Raw genomic sequence first — 24,154 nt, 5'->3', positions numbered from 1 at the left:
TCGCTCTTTCAAAGGTTGCTGACAGGTTTATATCAACCGAAAACTGAAATATTTTTGTAATCAATGACTAAATATTGTGATGCACCGAGCCACGTCTCTGTGCAATTGGTTAGCGCATGGTACTTGTGAGCGATACCAGGGTTGTGAGTTCGAGCCTCGCCTCCCTCCCACATAAGGTTGCATCATTGTTCCTTTTTCACGAAGCCTATGAAAAATTTTCTCATTGATCGACAAAACATCAGCTCCTGTGTTCACGGGATTTTGATGAAAAAGCTATGCTCTTTGCGCACAACTCACTGTCTGTTTCCTGGAACTAGACTCATTAGATCCAGACATTGATGTCTCAAATGTCCAGGTTGATTGCACTAATAACAAATAACTTGACCAACAAACACTATATGACCTTCATCCACGAGTAGTAAAGACATCTCTTGAACCTCCACAACCCTGGTTTTCAGAGTCAAAATTGTTCAAGTACAATGAAAAACTCCTGTAATGAAGTCGTTTATGACTTAATACAGCCCGACAGACTGACGGAGGTAGTTGATGCAAGATTAATTTGATTTGATCAGTTACTAAACCACGAGGGTCCAAAATTTGAAGAGCAAGGTTTTCAAATGATCCCTCCAAGTATTGCCTCGAGAACAAAGCTTGTGTAATATTCAGGCAGTTTTTCCAAGAAAAGGTCTGACGCCACACCTTTTGTAAACTTAACCAAGTGCCATTTCTCTGTTCTTTCCCACTCTCTTTGTTCAATCGAAGCACTAGCTTGTCAGTGGAATGCACTGGAGGTAATTTCAACACATTTGATATATACTTCATCAACAAAAAAATATTTGTTGCGTTTGTGAAGAAAATCATCAACATCTTACAGCCCAGAGAACACAATCAACTTAGACGTTTGTTGGGTTCTGGTTTTCGGAGGAAAAGAATAATTAAATGGAATCGCGGGCGGACATGGATACATTAGAGCGAGTTCATTTAGTTCGATAAGATCATGAGTTTATGGGTATATATTCATTACGAGTTGTAATTGGGTTTGACCTCATCTGATGACTAGTAGCGAGACCTGAGATATTTATATCAGCTGTACTATTAAACAAATTACCTTGATTATTTGTAGCAGCAACAGTTTCGGTGATGTGAGCAGGGTTGGCAAAAACCCAACCCACTGGGCTTTTTTCTGGTTTTTTCAGGGTTTTTGATGTTGAAGCATGTTATACATGCTGTAAATAAATATAATAGGCTGGGTAATTCGTGACAATTATTATGTATATACGTATATTAATAATAATCAAAACAGAACATTAAATTAAAATTAATAAGAATTGTAGCTGGTTTTCATGTGTGCTTAAAGCATAACCAGAATTCAAACACCTCTAGTGGAGAAACGCTATTCCCAAATGATAAGAAGGAGCATAACATTTATTAGAACTGTGATTAAAAAAACAAAAACCCTAACAAATTATTTGTAAGCAACTAAATTCTGAAACAGATCAATCCAACTGGACTGGATAATGGATGTTTTCCCTCCTGAATACACAGCATCTCGCCATTTTTTTCTGCTGTTTAGCTAGACAAGTTATGTGTATAAACTGTCAAAGTTCTAAAATTTTACTTTGAGAGAAGTGTAAGTTTTGGTGGTAAAATTTAGTCAGCGAAATGTTAAGAACTGAAGGTTCTGGAAGAAATTAGTCCATTGAATGGACTATAGTGAATAAAACTGATAACAAATGGCAAGTGACTTATGTAAGTTTTGCAATACCAGAGTTAGTGGAAAGAATCCGTGCTCATGTGAATAAATGCAAGAAATCAGAAGCTTATTCCTTGATTTCATGTTCATCAAACACTGATGATAATGAACCTTCATGCAGTGAAGAGACATCTACTTCATTGAAAAGAAAGCAATCTCTTGAAGATGATGTTTCTACGTGCGGAAGTTCAAATATTGTGGATGCTGGAACATATCAAAAACTAAAGGCCAATAGGACAATTTATTGTTAAAACAAGTGACTGCCAGAGGTTAGTTCTTGAAAAGTATCCAAATTTTTTTATGCTATTAATATACATAGCCGATAGTGATGCATTTAGAGAAATGGTTAATGCTTTGCATCCAGGTTATATCCCTCCTAATAGGAAGAAATTAGCTGGATCATTATTAGATGAGGCAGGTGAAGCTGTTGATATGCTAATGACAGAGAAATTGAAAAATTCAACTATCACTCTGATGTTGGATGGTTGGTCAAATGCAAATGCTGACTCCATCATCGCAGTGAGTATCCACACTAGCTAGAGCACCCACTTAATATAGAGACTTTAGAATGTGGCTCACACAAGAAAACAGCATAATTCTGTGCAGAAATACACTGCTCAAAACAATTAGGAGAGCACATGGTTTTAACAAAATTACGCAAAGATGTATACCGATAAGTAACATAAAATGAATCATCCATAATTTAAAGCCTAGCAGGAAACGGAAGAAGAAAACTTCATATGCAAATCAAAGTTCATGACGTCAAAAACCAGAAAAAGGAGATAAAGGCAGAAATCGGGATGTTGCAGAAACGTCTGTTTTACTGCCGTAACTGTGAAATTCAATTGCGCTGTATTTTTTTTTGAGACAAGGTGACTTGAGGATGTCTCAACAACGTGATTTACCGGAATCCATGGCATGGCGTGTTATAGGCAGACTGGAATCCGGGCAAACACAACGTAGTGTCACGGACGCTGTTGGAGTTCGCCAGAAGTGTTGTTGCAAGGCTGTGGAATTGATTCCAAGAAACAGGAAATGTTATACGTCGACCAGGGCAAGGTCGGCCAAGTGCCACTACAGCAACTGATGACCGGTATGTACAGTTAACAGCCCCTCGAAACAGAACAGAGAATGCTACGCAGCTGCAAAGACGGTTGCTCTTGGCAACAGGATGAAGGGTGTTCAGCCAAACAGTACGCAATCGGCTTCATGAGGGAGGGCTCTGTGCACGTAGGCCAATGGTCTGCATTCCGTTGACCCCACGCCACCGTGCGGCCTGAAGAAGATGGGCTGCTGAACATCGAGATTGGGAGCAACATGATTGGCGCCAAGTGCTGTTTACAGACGAGTCCCGATTCAGTCTGGAGAGTGACACCCGACGTGTTCTGGTATGGTGGGACAGGGGCACTCGAAATAACCCTGCATTCGTTTGTGAAAGGTCACAATACAGACGAGCCGGTTGGATGGTATGGGGTGGAATCAGCATAGGCGGACGTACGGACCTGCATATCATTCGGAATGGCACTTTGACGGCCCGAAGGTATGCAGACGAGATACTGCGACCTCATGTCATCCCTTACGCTGGAGCCATTGGAGATTCCTTTGTTTTCCAGGATGATAATGCCCGACCCCATAGAGCTCGTCTGGTGGGGAACATGCTTGAAGCTGAAACAATACAGCATATGGAATGGCCAGCGTGCTCTCCTGACCTGAATCCAATCAAGCATGTTTGGGACATGCTCGGACGACGCATTGCTGCGCGACCAAGGCCGCCTGTTACTGTCTGAGACTTGCAGATTGCACTTCTTGAGGAGTGGAACAATATTCCCCAAAGTCTGATCGATAACCTCATCGCATCCATGGCAAACAGGTGTGCAGCAGTCTTAGCTGTTCGAGGAGACCACACGCCCTATTAAAACTCATGCATCATGTCTAAACAGTACTTTTTTTTATCGTTTACATGTAACCAAATTGTTGCCCCAAATCATCTTTTCATGTTTTTTTCCATATTTTCAAAGAATTAAAGCTTAATTCCAAATTTTTTTACGTCTTTTTTCTGTATTGCGCATTGATACGTGTGTACTATCCATTGTATGCCAATACGTGGCTGTCTCGCACGGTTTTCTTCACTTTTTTGCTGAACAATGAAAATTCAAATGAACAATGAAAATTCAAATGAACAATGAAAATTCAAATGAACAATGAAAATTCAAATGAACAATGAAAAATCAAATCAACAATGTGTTGTTTGTTCACCGCGATTGGAAGCAACAAACATGTCAACCCATTGTTTATTATCAATAGACTGATGGAAACCCTATAAATACAGTCGACAATCTGAAGCTGATTAAGACTGACGTAGTCTGACACAGAGTAGGAAAGAGTAATTCCGAATCGTCATTCCGGTCAGTCAAAGCGATCTGGTGTAATGTGTCTCCTATTCGGATGCATCCAAAAAGTCTAGAGAAGATCTCTGCATTTTGAGATTGACGTTTCCGCGGGTAGCAGTTGGCAGCGTGGCAGGCTGCGCTACTGGGTCGAGGATTGCCTACGGTGGCAGTATATGTTATGGGTCGGGATCCAAATGTCTTTCAATGCCGCAGTTGGCTGCCGATTTTCCCTTTGTCGCAACAAATGCTAATAAATTATTTCATTAGCCATGATCGCTCCCACTCGCGTGCGTCGCCTCCCCTAGGTGACACACGCAACGAGGGCAAAAACTTAAAAATTTTACAATTTAATGTACGCGAAAGTTTTTTAACACAGAAACTACAGTACGCCTACTTGGTGATTTCTCATTTTCATTGTTTTCATTCAGTATTTCTTTCGGAATATATATATATATATATATGCCTCAGATCACTTAAAAGTACTTTAGATGTCCCGCGGGGACACTTAAAAAATCTTTAAATATCCCGCAAGTCAATTAAGTGATATGGGATCGTACTGCGGGCCACTCAAGTGATCTGGAATGTGCCTCACATCAATAATGGGATTTGGGAACATACTGCGAGCATTTAAGTGATGTGCAACCACGCTACGGGTCCATTAATGTGCACCGGTGACTTGAGTGTGTGGCCTACGTCTTCTGAGACGAAACAACTTATATCCGCTTAGTGGGACAGAGTAGGGGGTCACGGTTAGTCTGGTAGTGGTGGTCACTTGAGTGTTATGGAACTGCATCGCGAGTGACTTTATTTCTTTGGAAAGGTGAAGTTTCATTTTTACAAAATTAAGTTTGACGTCGCGGGCCACATCGAATTACTCCGAGGACCACATTTTGCCCGCAGACTATGGCTTGAGCATGTGGCTAGAGCAGCGGTTCTCAACCGCAGAAATAGACCTAACAATAATATGCACTCACCTTAAAAATAGTTCAGCTCTTAATATGATGGTAATCTGTTACAGAGTATAAACACACAAGTAAGTGTCGATGCAATGGCACACCTTCCTTATATGGAGAGAGAAACCACAGCAAAACTGGTCTGCCAACCGATCCCTGGATTTGGTTTTATATGACATCATACAGAAATGACCTCTGGTACCAAAGCAGGAATGGTCAAGGCTATCTGGACCAACTCATGACATCATATAGGAATAGCAACTATTCTTGAAAATTTTATAGTCATGTTTGTTAAGATCAACTCCATTATCGATGGAGTAGTTAGCTGGAAATATTAATTAAAAAAAAACTGTAAAAATATGGGTATCTGCAGCCACCCACACGTTAACGCAACAAAATTACAATTAGATAGCACATTTTCTTACAATATCCAAATTCATTGAGGTCCATTTCCAAAAAAAGAAAGTTATACAGAATTATTAAATATTCATCTGAATCTACGACTTGATACAAAAATTATGTGAAAAATTATATCGTGGTTAATTTTTTATTCCAACATATAATGAAATTGAAAAAAAAATCATTTTAACAAAATACAGATCGACAACACTTAACAGTGAATTTGCCAAGGAAACTTTTGAGAATATAAAGCTAACATGTAGAACATTGATAATGGCAACCAATTTTTTTGTATAATTAATTAGTTTTAAATTCAATCCATTAATAGAAACAATGGTTTTCAGTATTATTTACAAAATTATGAATGACACTAAAAATTTCTGTACATGTGGCTTCTCAACAGCCTCTGATACAGGAAACTATATTTTGAGGCACAAGTATACACTCTCTATTTTTCGCTTCACTGCAAACTTACCACAAACAGACTATAGTTAGACAAATTTAGTTGATTGTCTATGCATAAATGTGTTCCGCATAAAGTTGATAACTCTGATAACTGGTGATCTTCAAAGGATCTACACTGTATATTATTTTCAAATACAAATACAAATACAACGCCACAACAGGCAAATTGCCCAACGAGGTGGCTGACTTAAGAACATCATGGATCCCCGAGCCCTTTTTTACCCTACCTACGAGCCCTACCTACTACTGCTACACCCCACATGCACCCCGCCCACAACCCCCCGCGGAACCCCCCAACGAATCGGTACATGCGGGAATGTGTGTGTACGTGTAGTGAAACCTGACGTGAAGTTTGTTTCTCTGTAATGCTTGTTATGTGTAGTGCTGCCATCTGCCACCAGTTTTTTTCTAACTATGAGTGAAGTGTTGTGATTGAATGATTTATCGTTGTAGGACTGTTGCTCTCTGTGGCGAGACTTTTTAACGGGGAGATCGGCTCGCATTTGCGCCTTGAAGTTGGGAACCACAGAAAACCAACTTCAGCCGACCACCACTGTGGGGTTCGAACCCGGATCCTCGCATCGCGAGTCCGTCACTATAACCACTCGACCACCACAGTGGCTTCAGCATGTCTACTATACATCATTCACATATTATACAGATTGGTCCAAAAGTCCTGACATGATTTGAAAAAAAAATATTTAAAGCATCTATTAAAGATGGAGACGAATGACTTGAAGCATTTGAAGGAGAAAATTTCAAAGCTTTTTCTATTTAATACAAATATTTCTACTTGTGCACATACCTTTAGTAACATGGAGGATGTCGAGCCTATATAGAATTTTTTGCCATGTTATTTGTGTAACATGGGAGTTACAAAGAATGAAATTGAAATTGATGGAAAGGAAAAGGAAAAAAATGTTTATAATTTATTGATCTTATTTCTGTGTGCGCTGTGGCCACCAAACCTTTTAATTGAATCTGTGTATTTTTTAAATTTTTTCATATTTGTACTTGCATAAAATTCTGGGTTGTCCAGAAGTCCTGACCTGTTTTGAAAAAAGTATTTTAAAAAAGCTGTTAATGATAGAGACAAATGGCTTAAAGGATTTAAAAGAGAAGGTTTCAAAATTTTTTTTTACTTCCATTCATTTTACTTACATCAGCACTTTCATGTGTGGTAACACCAATGTTACAAAATAACATGGGCAAGCAGTTACAATAACAGTGCTTTATATTTATAGTAAATAGAAAAAAAAAATTTTGAAACCTTTTCTTTCCCAATGCTTCAAGCCATTTGTCTCTATTTTAATAGATTTTTTTAAATATTTTTAACAAATCGTGCAGGATTTCTGGGCCACCCTGTATTGCAGACTTTAAATTTTTTTAATCATTCTTCAAATTTTTCAAAATTGATTGACAGGGAAAAATTGCTATTCATTATTTTACAATGAAAGTTCGGATATATCAATGATTCTTAACCAGGGGTCCTTGGAGAGGTTTCAGGGGGGCATTGACGCCTTGTGATCTTGGATGAGAAAATTATTAACTTTTTTTGTTTTTACATTATGTTCTCAACGTCATCCAGTAAAAGAGTCTGTGACCTGCACAAAAAATTAAGGAATACTAATATTTAAAAACCCCTGTGATAGGTGAAAGTTTGCTGATTGTGATATTTTTCTGGTATCAGTATTGCACAATAACATTGCCCAATGAATTAACCATTTCTCAAAAACTCATTATGAAACATTTATTTGTGTTTGAAAATCTTTAACTAAATTATTGGTAAATTTTCTTTAGGACCAGAAGATTGGATTCTTGCATAGGTCCCTGGAATCACAAAGAGAAGTAATAAAAAATCTTCAGATAGATTGTGAAAAGCTTACTGCAAACTGTACTACTGATCTGCAAGTCAAAGAAGAAATTTTACAAAAGTAAGAACCTTGTGGAATTCTCATGTTTAATAAAAATATAGTTCACAGAGAAATATTTGTAGCTTTAAAAAAAAAAAGCTTCATTTATAAATTGTAACATTTTTGAAAATCAAAAAGTGTGTTTCTTGCAAGCATTTGTTTTTCAAAAACAAAAAAAGCAAAAGTTTTTTTTTTTTCCACTTTCAAGTTAACTAAAGGATTTTGATTAATGCGATTGTTTATTATTTAGTTTTTGTGATATTAATATGTGGGTAGTTGATGTATTAATAATTGTATTGCATTATCTTAACTTTCAGATATCTCTTGGTGAATGAACAATGTTTGGTTGTGAAGAAACCTTTTGAAGACTTACAAAAGCAACTTGAGTGTTGTATGTTACATTTATATCATTGTATTATGAACTCATTCCAGTTTATTAAGGTGATATGAAATAATTCGAAAACAATTTTTTTAAACTTCTTGAAAACAACATTTACTTCTGTTTAAGTACAAATAGTCAGAACAAAATAGTTTTTTGTATGCTCAAGAGGAAACAAAATCCCTTCCTTTCCCCTATATCACAAATAATCAATGATTAATTTAGCAGGCTACGATGATTTTAAGAGGTTTACAACTTTGAAATCTCACCCTTTTCCTTTTCATTTCTAGGCAATGAAACTTGCCAACTGATTGATAAGAAAGATTTGGAAAGGGAGATGAAACTCAATGTAGGTGACAAGAATAATTTATTTCATCTTTTATTTCAAACAATAATTTTTAACATTGCATATTTCCATTCTCAAAGTGAGAATATTGTTCTTTCTTACATGCTTTAACCTGTATATTAACTATCTAATGCTGTTTATCTGAATCATTTAATTTGATATAAATGATGGTGCTGTATACTGGAAGGATATTGAATGGATGAAGTATATACAGGCTTAATGTACTTTATTGTGTGTAAGAGATTTCAGTTAATCCTGTTTTTTTCCCTTATGTTTTGTTCATACTTTCTAAGATTACATATCATATAAATGAAACATATTTTATTTTATTGCAGGAGTTGCAGCAAAGTTATGGGGAACTGGCCTTGGCTCATAAAGAAAAGATGTCTATTTTGAATGATGCTAGTAAGCATTTTTAGTATGTGATGTAGATACAAGTGCTTCTGCTGATATCGTGCATAATTATAAGTTTATTCGCAAAGAATGTTGAGTCATATATTCAAAATAATTATTTATATTTATGTGTGTGTTCATTAATTGATTTTTATTTCAGTCAAGATGCGAGATAAAGAATTGAGTGATCTGAATAATACATTGGATTTGGCTATGTTAGAACGTGATAATCAAGTGAGCAAATTTTCATTACCTGTGATTGAAATGCATTTAGTCCCTCTACAAGTTTTCATTCTCTTAAATTCTGTGATTTAGATTTTTTTTTTAAATTACTCAAAATATTTGAATTACTGCGGTTTTTTTGTTTGTTTGGTTTTTTTTTTTTTTTTTTTTGCCTTTTATCCAGTTGTTTCAATAACCGCGTTTGTTCTAAATTTTGTAAAAGTTATTGCCTGGTGAAAATAGGCTTTTTGGTAACTAAATTCTTTGAATGATAAATTTAAGTTTGATTGGGTTTTCTAGGGTTACCGTACATGCTTATTTTTGATGTCATTTTAAACATCCTCATACATTTTGAAAATTTTACCTTTTGGCCTAATTTTCAGGGTTCTGGAATTTTTTTCCCCTTTTTTTTTCACTCAAGGAAACAAAAACTTGTTCATCAGTGCATTGTGATTGCCATTTTCCCCGTTCAAAATATTTAAACCTTTGTTATTACATGGACAGATTTTATTCTGCTTTTAATCAGAGAAACATAAATATATATATATAAAGTGGAACTTTGGTTAACGAGTAACTTGGTCAAAACAAGTAATTTGCATAACTATCAAAAATTTGGCTTTTTTTTACTCAGTTTCACATGATCACAACCGAACCAGTGGTTCTTTGTTACACATGTACTATGGAGAATATTTTCCTGTGCAGTCTCTAATTTGCCATTAACATGCCAAATGGGGAAAAACCCTCCTAGAGTTTTGAAATAGTCATTTCCACATCATGCACTTCCTCAAGATCATCGATAAAGTCTGCGATGGGATCACTAAGAAAACTCCTAATTCTGCTTGGAGAGAACTGTGCATTATTTAACATAGCTTTGATGGGTTAGCTCAAGAACAGAAGCTACGATTTTTCGAAGCAATTGCGTACTTGGGAAAGACATTCAAGAACTTGTAGAGGAACATGGCAAGAGTTGACCATAGATGAACTGATGAATTTTCATTGTGTGCAATAGCAGGGGCTTATAGAAATGATCTCGTCTGAGGAGGACCAAGAGAAGAATGAGGAAAAATCTCTGTTCAAATAAGATTAGAGAAATGTGAGAAGCTGAACAAAATTTTATAGAAAAGAACCACCCATATAAAGCTGTAGCAGTATGTGAGCAACTGTAGAATTTCTCATTTCTGCAAAATTCTGAAAAGGAGGCAAAAGCAAGTGTCATTAGATGGGTTTCTTTTTAAAGTCACGCAATGTAAAAAGATTGTGGTGATCCAGCAGGTAATAGGGAATAATTATAATTGATCATTGATTAAATGTCATTTTTATTAATCAGCTATTTTCACATGTATGAATAGTCATGGAAAGAATCATCAGAATTTAAATTATTTCCTATCAAGAAATTTGTTCGATATATGATTAATTTGAATAACAATCACTTTCACAAAACAAATTCTGCTTGTAAACTGAGTTTCCACTGCATATTTTTTTTGCACTCATTTACTACCCCACAATGACTAACACTACTATTACTCATACATGCACCTCATACATATTCCTCTGTGGACTTCCTGATGAATCGGTGCATGCAGAAATCATCAGTGCATGTGCTGTGTGTGTGTATATATAGTCTAGACAAACTGAGATAAAAATTACCTTAACCCCGGCAAAATTGCAACAGAAGCTTTGTGAATGGTTTTTTAATCAGTTGTCATTACTGAACAACATATCCAAAATCTGAAAATGGGAGCATTCCAAAAACTGATTTCGGAACCCTGTTTGCATGTGCAAGATTGAGGATACCAAAACAACTTTTTTCTCTCGTAAGAGAAGAAAGAGAAAGATTTACGCCCTATTGGTGGATTTTCAGTTTCTTGCTCTCTTGCCATAATCTTTTGCGATTTTTCCCTACTGTGGAGAGAAAGAAACCAATTTTTTCGTGCTAGGTTGAGTTTTTCAATAGTCTTGAGTTTTTTCTGAGTTTTTGTGCATTTATAACAACTAATTTCCTGTATAAAATGGGCAGTCCTGATATTTTTGTGGTTTATGAACAAAAGTCAGGCAATGGAACAGACATTAAAGTTTCACAGAATGGAGCAGATGATATAAATGAAACCAGCCAGAGCAGTAAAAGTAATGTAGTTGCAACAGCTGGAATAAGGGTTTATGTTTTGTGTCAGAAGACATTTACTGATAAAAATAGCATTTTTGAAATTACAAAACGGAAGGCTAGCCGAGAAGAAATACCAAGGAAAAGTGTTCACTTAGCATATTTACTTGCACAGGACGAGGTTTTGGTTTAATTTTCACTGCTTGAAAAACCTAGGTCATCCAATAATGCACAAACAAGTATTAAGACAAAAAATGTCACACATGCCATACGACATGAAAATATTTTCAATTTGTGCTCTTCCCCCCCCCCCCTCAAAATGGGATCGAACTTTACGCTTTCATAAGAATGAAGAGATACATCTTCCCCCCACCCCCCAAGTGTTTGTCCGTTCTCAGCCAACAAAGATTTGAGCTAGTTTTAGACCAGGCCTTTTATTTCACAATATCCAATGCCTCACGAAAAGAATAGAAACCAAGACAGACTCTGTTGCCAGGGCGACGCTCATCAGATATGCTAACAGCTGGCAAAAATCTGATGCCAACTGTGCCAAAACTCTATTGCAATCATGGTTCTAAATGGAATTTGCCGGTTTTGAAGTGACCTTGCATGTATCTCGGGTTGCATGTAGCCCAACTTGGTGTAAGGAAAAGACCTCCAAGGTCACCAAACACAATGTTGTGATTTTTTATTCTCTGCCAACTGACACATACTTCATTATGTGAGTTCGTCTGAAAGGGTTCTCTCTCTAAGTAGAAGGACTCTGCGCCTCTGCGTGATATTTCATTTCACGCATTTTATTTATTTCAAATAGTTAAAAAAATACAGAAAATCACCAAGCCATCAAATTAGGACGTCACTATTGAATTACAATCATCAGCTATTTGACACGGATGCTGAAAAATGCCGGGTAATCATCAAATCATCAATTATTCATCACGATCCACATGCACATGCTGTTCAAGACATTTGACTCTGCAAATGAAACCCCATGCCAGTGGCTGCGTGATAACAAACTGTGAGACAGATGTCTCTTTATCGCGTGTATGCCCCAGGACAATAATAATTCAAATTATGACGTCAATGTACTTGCCGCCTTGAATGATGAGGTAAAACCTCAATCTGGATTCTCACGAGGTACCTTGCCTTGTTTAATATGTTTTGAAGCACTTCAAAAACTTTTTTTTATCCTTTGGTGCACACACATGTATATTTTTTATTTAATTAACGTACTGAATGAAAAGTATATATGTATTCTTTGTTCATTTTAACTTGGGTCCGAATGTAAATAAAAGCATGTTTGCGATACCCAAAATGATTGGTTGAGCATTTCACCTTTCTGTTGTACAATACCCCAAAAAATATAGTCCTTTGTCGTTTGCCCCCGTTTCATAAAATACCTTATAATTTTTATTTTTTTCAGTGTTAGACGTTATCTGGAGGAAAGAAAAAAAATTTTCAAAGATGGGTCAAAGCATTTTTGCCGTTGTGACCTTACAGTGTCAGAAGGATACGCCCTTCTCTCTGGATATCAACAGAACATGCTTCCTTGCTATAGTAGTAAAACAGTACTCACTTCAAGAGATCTCACTTTGCCAGCATATATGTGTGTGTCTGGTTTCAAAAAGCCAGTTGAAATATCATTTGCTGTTGTGTCTATAAATATGTAGCAAAAATTTTGTTGTGGTAAACAAGATCTTTTTTTTCTTCTTACCCCTGCGCTACGAAACGCGAAGGATGGGGGGGGGAGTTACTTATCGTAACGGGTGCATTCGCAAAAACTTAGCAGTGTTGCTCAAACCGCTCCCTTGAGTAGCACACTGTTTTTCTGTTCACAATATATTTTTTCATTTTTTTTCACCTTCCGTACATACAAATCAATTTTTAAAAATTAATTTTTTTACTATATTTTTGACCATTATGTTTTTACGTATAATTTCTGGGGATAATTTTAACTTTTTTTTAATACCGACATCATTTTCTAAATAATTAACATGTCAATCTGTTCCCAGCACATTGGGCTTAAAACACCAGCAAAATAAGCCACTAAGTGCAGAAAAAAAGAATCATTTTGCATGTCTTTGAAGAGATCTCAAAGAAAAATCCAACTTCATCTGTTAAAGACTTGGAGAATATGACAGCAGAACTAACAGCTGTCAGAAGAATTAGTGTACAGAGATCTCGGAAAAAGTTTCAAGACACAAGAACAATTGTTACACTAGGTAAGAAAAGGAAAAAAAAAACCTGTGCTTAGTAAATGTGATGATTTTGCACAAAGTGCAGTTTGGGTGATGATCCACAATTATTTTAGAAGAAATGAAATTCCAACTTTGAATAAAATTCTGCAGTGCATTAATAACGATCCAGATTTGCAGAATTCAGGAAGAACGATGCTTTACAAGTTAAATTACATGTCTTGGATTTGTATATAAAGTGAGAGCAAGACCCCTGTCATTGTCGAAAAAGATGGCATAATATTATGGTGGAGGCAGTTTTTGAGAGCAATCAGGCATTTTCAAGATGAAGGTAAAACTATCCACTTTTTAGATGAGACTTAGATCGATGAAAGGCACACAACCAGTCAAGCGTGGTGTGACAGCACAATAAAGACTAAACGACAAGCATACCAGGAGAGTTTATTGACAGGGTTGAAAGCCTCCATTGGAAAAGGTAGAAGGCTAATCATAGCCCACATTGGAAGTGATAGTGGTTTTGTCGAAGGCTGCCTACTGTTATTTGGGTCCAGAAAGTCTGGAGATTATCACGAGGACATGAATAGTGAAGTTTTCAAGACCTGGTTGGAGAGCATACTGCCCAATCTTCATCCAGATAGTGTCGTCGTGATGAACAACGCTCCATACCACAGTGTTCATGTGGGAAAAAGCAGAATTCGTCTTGGAAGAAACAGAATATCATCAACTGGTTGATGCAAAATAAACAAAATATTGGATGACTCCCTCATCAAAGTGGAACTGCTACAGCTTGTGGAAAAATACAAAAGTGAATGTGATAAGTATGTCGTAGATGAAGTAGCAAAACATGCAGGTCACAAAGTCCTCTGGTTACCTCCACACCTTTAGATGCTGAATCCTGAATCCGATAGAATTAATTTAGGGCCAAATTAAGGGATTTGTTGGTCAAAACAACTAAACTTTCAAACTTCCAGAAGTCTGTGAATTATTAGCTACTGCTTTGGATGTGACAGTGGACAAGTGGTGAAATGCAACTTCTCATATCATCGAGGAGGAGAAGAAGCTGTGGCAACTGGATGTTAAGTTTGATTTGGCAGTTGAAGAGCTAATCATTAATCCATCACAGAGTTCATCAACATCCAGTGAAAGCGAAATGGAAGGAATTCTACTCCTACCAGTATCCATATAATAATCTTCAGCCGCTGTGGTGGTCGAGTGGTTATAGTGACAGACTCGCGATGCGAGGATCCGGGTTCGAACCCCACCGTGGTGGTCGGCTGAAGTTGGTTTTCTGTGGTTCCCAACTTCAAGGCGCAAATGCGAGCCGATCTCCCTGTTAAAAAGTCTCGCCACAGAGAGCAACAGTCCTACAACGATAAATCATTCAATCATAACACTTCGCTCATAGTTAGAAAAACTGGTGGCAGATGGCAGCACTACACATAACAAGCATTACAGAGAGACAAAAAAAACTTCACGTCAGGTTTCACTACACGTACACGCACATTCCTGCATGTACCGATTCGTTGGGGGTTCCGCGGGGGGGGGGGCGGGGTGCATGTGTGGTGTAGCAGTAGTAGGTAGGGCCTCCAAAAAATGGCTCGGGATCCATGATGTTCTCGTCAGCCACCTCGTTGGGCAATTTGCCTGTTGTGGCGTTGTATTTGTAAAATATTGAAATGCAGTAAAAAAATATAGTCCTGTAAGTTAGTAATAAAGAACTGCGACAAAAAGGTAAGTTATTTATAATTTTATTTTATAATGTATTTGATAGAATATTCAACCCAGAAAATCATGTGTGTGAATTAGCTCAAAAACAAAATTTTAGAATTTGGGGGGGAATGGATAAAAAATAAGTAAAGGATTTCTTAGTATCTGCCATAAAAACAGAGCCGCCATTAGGAGTGTGTGACAGGTATGGTTGCACTGGGCCCCATGTTTTGAGGAGCCCTCCCCATACTTATAATGCTAATAATTTCTCATGAATTCTTAATTTTCATCAATTCTGTGGAATTTAATTTACTCTGAATTTTCATGGGTGGGGGGTTGCTGGAATTATCGCTCAATTATTTTTCTTATTTTGAATTCAATTCTGAATTTTCATTAAATTTCAAACAATTTCTTTCTCTTTTTTTTTGTTAATTTAAATTATTGTCTATTTTATTTTTTTGTGTGGATATTTTACAGCATGTGTGTATATTTTGTAATAATGTATGAATATTTGAATACCGATTTCCTTCTCCCGCAGAATATATAAAACCAGGGCTAGAAGTATTTTGAGAAACACCTCTGCCCATTTTAATTAGTGTTATCAACTGTTTTTATTTCAACGAAATTTGAAAAACAGTGAAAATTTTATTATTTCTATAAATTTGTAATAAAAGAATTTTCCTATCTCACATTTGAAGAAAAATTTTACGTGTTCTTTAACACCTTAATGAAGGGTTGGGTAAAATTTCCACCAATAGAAATAAAGTATGCAGAGTGATATCAAAAATTGGTACAGCGGTTTATTTACATCAAGGACCCTAGTTAGAATGAACAAAGTACAGCTTAATTTTTTATGTCCACTTACGTCTTTTTAACATTCGTCATTCAATATAAAAATTAATTCTGAAATATAAAAAGCAAGAAACATATTTGTGAACATATGTTTGAAGATATACATTATGAGATGCAAGCACTTGTGTGTTGTTTAAAGTTCCCTGAAATTATAGTTGTTTGAATAAGCACTTCATTTTTAATGTATTACCCTATTGATCTGGTAAGGGTAATTTGAAAGGAATAGTGGACTTTTGTGTACTGTTAGATACTTCAGTTTTAAGTTGTTAAAATAAAGCAATATATTTCCATTCAAAGCATACATCAAGTTGTCTTTGCCTTAAATCAAGGAAACTAATCCGTCATTTTGAAATTCATTTTCAGTAATGCTCATGTTGTGTCCGATTTTGGATATGTTGTTCAATAATGATTACTGATTGAAATGCAATTTAAAAAGCTTCTGTTGTGCAATTTTGCTGGGGTTCATTCATAAATTGCTTAGACTAATATGACATAATAATGGATATATTGATATAATAATGGTCCTAACATATTTATGTTAGAGAACTAAAACTACTGCGTCACAAAAACTTAGTTAATAGTTAGTTAATAGAAAAGTTAGTTAATGCTAAAAGGGAGTCGGATGTCAGAACATGAAGTGAATTCCATAACATTCTCACTGATCTTTTGGCCAATGAGAATAAAAAAAATTTTAATGTATAAGTATCTCAGTAACTTTAGTTCACTTGCTTTAGTTAGTTATTGCTTAAGTTAGTTTTTGGGGTGCTCATGGTTCTCAAGCAGGGGATATTTTAAATAGTCAAAATATCAATGGAGTTGAAGATGCTGATACGGTTCCTGAAAATTAATCCCCATCTCTTGCATGATGTGATGAAAGGGATGCCGCCAAGCAGAAACAGGGAAGATCAGGTTGGATCTTGGTTATTTGTCATCGGTGACGTGATCACATTCGATGCAGAGGTACTTGCCGCTATTTACTAGATCCCAGTTCTGCAGACTAGGACTCAAATTAATCGTGTAGAACAGATATTCTATAGACAATTCAGATTCAAGACTTAATTTCACCCATTATTTTTATCATATTAAATCTCTATTATTGGGCAGATTGATATTGATAAGTCTGATTGATGATTGTTTTATGTTTATTTTATCTTTTTGTTACTTTTGTCAGAGGAAGCTTTTGCCTATGTTCTTGTTTGTTATATAATACAATTTCTTGATATACCCATTAGTCATGAATGTTTTATGTCTGAGATGTAAAGCAGGGTGAACCTTCAATGTCTCATAAAGTGTCGTTTAATTGCAATTTATAATTTAAATATTTTCTCAGTAATGTCTTTAATTTCTGGAAGTCAGCTTATGCATAGTTTTTAAATTTTTTGCTGTTTAAGTGGTCCCCTGGGGATGGGGTCATGCATGATCAGGTGTATACACAGTAATATAAATTTGAAAAAAACTTTGAGATTAGTTGTAGTTCAACTGTAGTAAATGAATTAATTAAAAATATGTGTATGCTAGGGACAATTATTAAATTTAAGTTGTTACATTTTCAGATTGATGGTTTGAACAAAATGATAGAAAATCTCAAATGTGACATAAAACGTTATCAAGAAATGCTTCTTGAAAGTGATGAAAGTTTCAAGATAGAGCAAAAGATGAAAGGTTGGTTGATCATGAAAAATCTGCAAATTTCATGTGCTTTTATCATTTTTTTATTGCTTTCAACAATTCAATTTATAGGATAACAAATTTTCAAAAACTGGACGGTGTTCTTATTCTTAATTTTCGAAGAATACTTGAAAAAAAGTACAGTATGGAGATTTCTTAGATAAAATGTAACTTTTTCACGAGATTATAATTTTCTTGTATTCTGTAAATAAATATTTGTTAGAAAATATTTGCTGTATTCTCAGAACCAAATCTGAATAATTGAAGATATCTGAATGTTATGTAATTATGTTCATACTCAATTTACTTTGAGGGGTGTTTTTTGAAACAAAAATTAGTTTTATTAATGCACATCAGTGTGTAAGTACCTTAAGCCCTCAAAATCTGTATACAGTCAAGCGCTGTTATAGCAACAGAAAATTTCAATGAAAACATCTTCAATTTTTCTCCATAGTTCGATATAATGCCAAACTTGTTATAGTGCCAATATTAAGTGAAATATAGGGTGACGTTAAATGAGTTTGACTTAATATAAAATTGTTTTTCTGTGTATGTGTGTCTGTATGTTCTCTATAGGAATCCACAATTTCATACCGTTCATCACCAAATTTTGCATATGTACCAAACAGGGCCTAATTTAAACATTAGGCTACTTTAAAGGTACGTCAGAGCTTGGAAAATGTGTGAAATGGGCAAAAAGTGTCGAGTAACGATGGTTTTTTGCCCTGAAGGTACAGTTCCATCCTACTGATTTCACAGTATTGGCTAACTAGTTTCCAGAATTAGGACATGCTAGTTCTGCACAACATGCTGATTAATTGGTTTTATATGATTTTTCAACCTTATCAGTATTTGCTTGCTAGAATGAACTTCCTCAGGTTCAAGTCCCCATGAGGGCAGAGATGAATTTCTCTTCTGCATGGCCCAATCCAACTGGGTAAAGAGCTAAAATCTCATAAAGGACATCGCCTGGGCCCTATCTGGTCTGACAAAGTGAACAGTTATTCAGCAGTAAGCATAAGTTCTGCAAAAGAGGCATAATTTACATATGGGTAATTTCCGAAAGAAGTCTACAAAATATATCAGACTTTTTTTTACAAAATTTCAGAGTATCCTGGCCATAATTTTTTACATTTCATTCATTTGTTTTCACATTTATTTACTCTGTCATATGGTATTTCATAATTTGTTTCATATGGCATCCAATAATTTTAAAAAATCATTGTTTGTAGCAAAACTTCAAAATCTTGCTGTCACAGTTTGAAGGGAGTGTTAAACAGACACTTCAAAAAAAAAAATTTTAATTTACACCAAAACATTGAACCACGTTTTATACATGTGCCATAGATGAATTAAACTGTCAATACACAATTTTCAAAAAAAAATTTCTTATAAAAAAATGTGTTTTTTTTTTGTATCCCAATATTTCTCCCATCTTAAAATGTCCACTATTATTTATTTGGAAAGTATATTTTTATACCACAATAGATCTGATAACACTTTTGAGCTCATTGAAAGGTTTAATTTTTAATGTGCTTGTTCAAAGGCTTTGGATTTCACTTTCAAAAAATGAGTTAAAGTTCATGTTATGAAACCTGTATAAAATGGAATGTCAAGAGATTGAAATTATTTTCCATTCCAGGCAAGTGTATGTGTTTTATAAAAGTACACACAAGAATATAATTGTCTGTGTTTAAGCAAAAGTCACCAAGTCCATAAAAATTTTTTGACAGACAATTGCAGTTGATTAGAATTCTCAATTTCATGACTAGCTATAATATCCAGCACTGCCCATGTTTTCTTCAATGAGGGCTTTTTGGATCATGTGATATCTCCCTTTTTCTTTGAGAGACATACAAACTGTGTCTAAGGTAACCAGTATAAGGACTTCCGGCACGACTCATGAAAGAAACAAATCTAGATTTAAAGAAACGTAGAAATTAATATATAGTTTTTCCTTTTTGAAGGGGCACTAGGTATTTCGATCCCCCCCCCCTTAACTTCAAGTTATGCATCTGCCGGTTTCTGCTTCAAAAAATGCTTAATTAAAGCTGTGGAATTTCGTCAATGTACTTTATGGGCCCATAATTAATTTTAAAACATCCTAATCATAACTTGCTATAACATTGATAAAAAACATCCAAACTATATGAATTGATGCAGTTGAATATTAAAAGACAATACAGAGACATTAATTTTCATGATTGAGAGGATATAAATAAGTTGAAATCAATCTTATTGCATGAATATCCAACTCAAATGTAGGTCCGGTTAATTACTTCATATTTAATTTTCTGGGCTTCGTATTCTAAGCAAACTCAATTTTTCAAAAACCGAGAAGTCAATACAATTTTTTCAATTATTGATGTGTCAGAAAACCCCCTACTAAATTTCCGCATTTCTATAGTGAAATCGGCAATTTTAACACTGATTTCTATGGGGATCATCCTTTGCCTTACCCTCAAAGTGATGCTCATGATGGTGTCTATTCAAAAAGCCCTCATTACTGGGAGGATTGAAAAAAGTGGCAAACCATTATAAAGGCATAATTTATTATACATATACGTACAGCATTGAAGAAGTGACAAACCATTGTAAAGGCATATACACGTCTGAAACGCATTGCTAGGGAACCATGATAACCAAAGTAAACGCTCCAAAAGTGATTGTTGAGGCCCAAAAATCATTGTTGCTCGACAGTTTGTTTCCCATTTGGGGCATTTGCCCTGCTCTGACAAAATTTTGAAGTAGCCTATTGTTCAAGTCGGGTCCCATTTGATATATATTCAAAATTTGGCGACAATCGATCTAAAATTGTATATTTGTATAGAGAACATACACACACACACACTCTAGGGTTGGTGAAAAAACCCTTCAAACTTCTAATAATTAAAATAAAATGTTTATTAATGTAATTAACACTATTCCCATAATTAATCTACAAAATTTCTTACATTCTAACAAAAGTCCACTTTTGCAATTTAGTTTTTTTCTTGCTTAACTCAATAAATTGCTTTGTGTTCGAAAATTCTTAATGTTATTAACCATATAATATAAAAAGGTTTTTACAAGATATACGGAAGACTGGATGTTGTGAAGATATTTATTATTTGAGATTTTTTTTCTTTTTTTAAAGGAAGGAAAAACTCACCTCTTCCTCTACCGGGAGTCGAACCTGGGTCCCTTGATTGCCGGACGAGTGCTCTGACCACTAAGCTACGGAGGAGATAGAGATTTTCCTTCGCTAGAGCGTATATATGCCGAACGGATATATTGGTATATTTTCCTTCCTTAAAAAAATAAATTAATTAATTAAATTAACATCTCAAATAATAAATATCTTCACAACATCCAGTCTTCCGTATATCTTGTATTAACAAGTGAAGAGCGACATTCATGTCATATATATAGCCATCTGGTGGCTCGTCGTCCATGAGCTATTGGCTGATCGGTTCACCGTCCATTGCACGGTTCCGTTCGGCACATATACGCTCTAGCGAAGGAAAATCTCTATCTCCTCTGTAGCTTAGTGGTCAGAGCACTCGTCCGGCAATCGAGGGACCCGGGTTCGACTCCCGGTAGAGGCAGAGGTGAGTTTTTCCTTCCTTAAAAAAAAAAAAAAATTTACATCTCAAATAATAAATATCTACACAACATCCAGTCTTCCTTATATCTTGTATTAACAAGTGAAGAGCGACATTCATGTCATAAAAAGGTTTTTTTCTCCAGTTACTTTCAGTATGAGTAATTAGAAAGCTATTTTACAAAAACTGTGATAAAATTAGGTGAATATAATGCATTTAATGAAGCACAAATAATGCATATTAATGCATTGCAATAATTTACGATATACAGGGTGATTATAACTAAAGTTGTGATTTCAAGACACTTTAAAAAAAGAACCATCATCAGAATGACTTCAAAATTTACATGAATATTCCTGAAGCAATGGAATTTTAAATGGCAAAGGGGGAAAAATTATTAAAAAATGTAAAATTAACAACACTGTACTCATCCAACACGTGAGAAATTTGCTCCCAGAATGGAAATGATAGCCAGTCAGGGCAAACTGATAAATTAATCAGCATTGCACGATTTCATAATTCATAGAAACATTAAAAAATAAGGTAATTGAACGAATTAAACTACAACTTAAGAAATGTTAAATATGTTGTCCACTGTGTTCTGGCTATGAGGTGAAAGCACAAAAATGCTTGTTCAACAACAGATCAGAGTATGTCATGGTCAGAATGTGGATGTGCTTGCAATTCACCTGATTCGACCACTGCACATAACATTTTGGGGTATTCCCAAAACCAAAAGTTGCAAGGGTTAAGGTCAAGTGAACTGACAGCCAGGTGTCATGTCATCCTGTTATTGTCAAAATGGTCCTTCAGCAGCTGTTTTGCTGGTATTGCAATCTGCATCTTGATAAAAGTTGTACTATCCACACACTGATGTTGTTGAAGTGCCGAAATGATGTGGTTACGCAAAATGGTATTATCATGCTGACCAAGTACAACATCATCTACTTGCACATTTTTCACTTTTTCTTTTCTTTTGCCAAAGAAATTTTCATTGTTTCATGTATCCATGCAAATTTTCAAGTCATTTTGACCAGTAGTTCTTATTGTATAATTTGAAGTTTTGTTTCCAAAACTATAACTACCCTGTATATAGCTGATTATTTTTTGTAAATCTGTTGCTACTATACAGTAAAACCATGATTAACTGGGCTTAATGGTGAACATATAAAAAAAAGTTATTGAGTATGAAGACTGGGTGATATACAGTATGAGATGTGGCACTTCTTATGGTAGAGAAAATGAAAATGTCTGTGGGGTAATGTAACTACTAGTACACTGGTCTTTGTCCTTTAGGGACAGCTGGTGTCTTTATTGGATTATAAGACCACCTGTGTGTGTGTGGTGCGTGCGCGCCCCTAGCATGATGGTGTCACTACTGTTGCTGCTTCTTTGTGAAGGGAAAAAACAAAACAAAAAACCTGAGATAAATGGCCACTGCATTTAGATATGTAATGTCATCCTTATTCATGAATTTTCTAAAAATAGAGCATCAGAATATAGCCAACGGTTAGAAAATGTGGTAAGAATGAGAAATTTTCTGGTTTCTGTATATCACTTTAAATAACTAAGATACTTTATATGAAAAAATAGGCCACTTTTATGAGACTTTTTGGGAAAAAACCACTTATACCACCTTATACTATTTAAAGATACACCATCAGAATGTTCCCAAGAATATAAAATGTGGTAAGAATGAAAAATTTTGGCTAATAATGAACCAATATGATATTTTTTTCTAGGAAAAAAATTATATTTAGGCCACTTCTATTTGATTTTTGAAATCAAAAAACTGGTTTTTTAAAAAAACCACTTGGTTAAAACCAAGGTTTAAACCAAACAACCCTGACATACACACACAGAAAATCAATTTTATATATATAGATATGAACCAAGAACCAGTTATTTAATAACATCAGTGAATCTACTGTAAGAATTAGAAATCTTTAAATTAATTTTTACTATTTTTCATTATGACTCAAAAGTTCAAATTGACAAAATCTCAAAATTGACTTCTGCTTGAATGCAACGATATGCAGCAATTGATTTTGAGAATATCACCCTAACTATTATAAACCAACGAGTGTTAAACAAGATGTGCATGTAATTATTTTGAATTTTTGTTTGCTGTTTCAAATTGTATACATTTGAAATTTCACATTTAATGCACAAATAGTTAAACTTCAATATAAAACATTCTTCGGAATAGCAATATAGAATAAACACTTTTGTCAAAAATGAAGATTTTTTAATATTTAAATTTTAGAATAAAAAATCAAAAAATTATGCACCTTTTTAGAAATAGTGACAATGAGATCAACATCCAATAATGTTTGTTAAAGAAGGATCTACATCTCTAACACTTAAATTTTGCTTTTCTCTAGTCTCTGACTTCCATTTTTGTATTTAAATCCGAAAAGTGTTTTTGCTGCTGGTCGTCATCTCTACATTGAATGAAATGCTAAAACACATTGTCGGTGAATTGCGAACAATAATTCAGTCTCCCTTGCCTATTCCTTTCCAGAACTGGAAGGAAAAATGGAAGGAACTGGAGTAAATGGAAGTTATCAACATTTTTCCAAGAAACAAGAATATTTTCTAATGAAGGCCACCATTTTCATCATAGATGAAATGCTAAACAGGCTTTAACTAAATTTTGAATATTAAATCCACTTCTACTTAAGCCCTGCCCAGGTCCGTAACTAGGCTGGGGCATATCCCCAGGGCTTCAAGCCTAATAGGAGCCCCCCACACAATATTGTATATTGTACTCTTATTTTAATAACCCTTTCAGGGAGCCCAAAGAAAAAGTCTGCCTGTGGGCCCCCCAGAAG

General features: G+C 35.2%; 1 protein-coding gene and 1 pseudogene across 2 annotated transcripts in view; both read left to right on the top strand.

Moving 5' to 3' along the window:
- LOC149064646 (uncharacterized) overlaps positions 1-24,154 on the top strand; it is an 88,618-nt gene that overhangs the window by 11,088 nt on the left and 53,376 nt on the right. For both annotated transcript variants that reach the window (XM_089254962.1, XM_089254961.1), the window contains exons 4-9: positions 7,761-7,894; positions 8,191-8,264; positions 8,543-8,601; positions 8,934-9,003; positions 9,152-9,225; positions 17,622-17,730. In XM_089254962.1, the coding sequence (XP_089111088.1) occupies positions 7,761-7,894; positions 8,191-8,264; positions 8,543-8,601; positions 8,934-9,003; positions 9,152-9,225; positions 17,622-17,730 (520 nt within the window). The remainder of the gene's footprint in view (positions 1-7,760; positions 7,895-8,190; positions 8,265-8,542; positions 8,602-8,933; positions 9,004-9,151; positions 9,226-17,621; positions 17,731-24,154) is intronic.
- Positions 11,223-14,241, top strand: LOC149064647 (uncharacterized; annotated as a pseudogene).

This window comes from Pholcus phalangioides, unplaced genomic scaffold, assembly GCF_987345545.1.
Source record: "Pholcus phalangioides strain wild (caught in Gottingen) unplaced genomic scaffold, Ppha-v1.0 ptg000042l_1, whole genome shotgun sequence".
In the NCBI taxonomy this organism is placed as follows: domain Eukaryota; kingdom Metazoa; phylum Arthropoda; class Arachnida; order Araneae; family Pholcidae; genus Pholcus; species Pholcus phalangioides.
The sequence above is the reverse complement of the archived record's forward strand: the minus strand, read 5'-3'. Positions and strand labels throughout refer to the sequence as shown.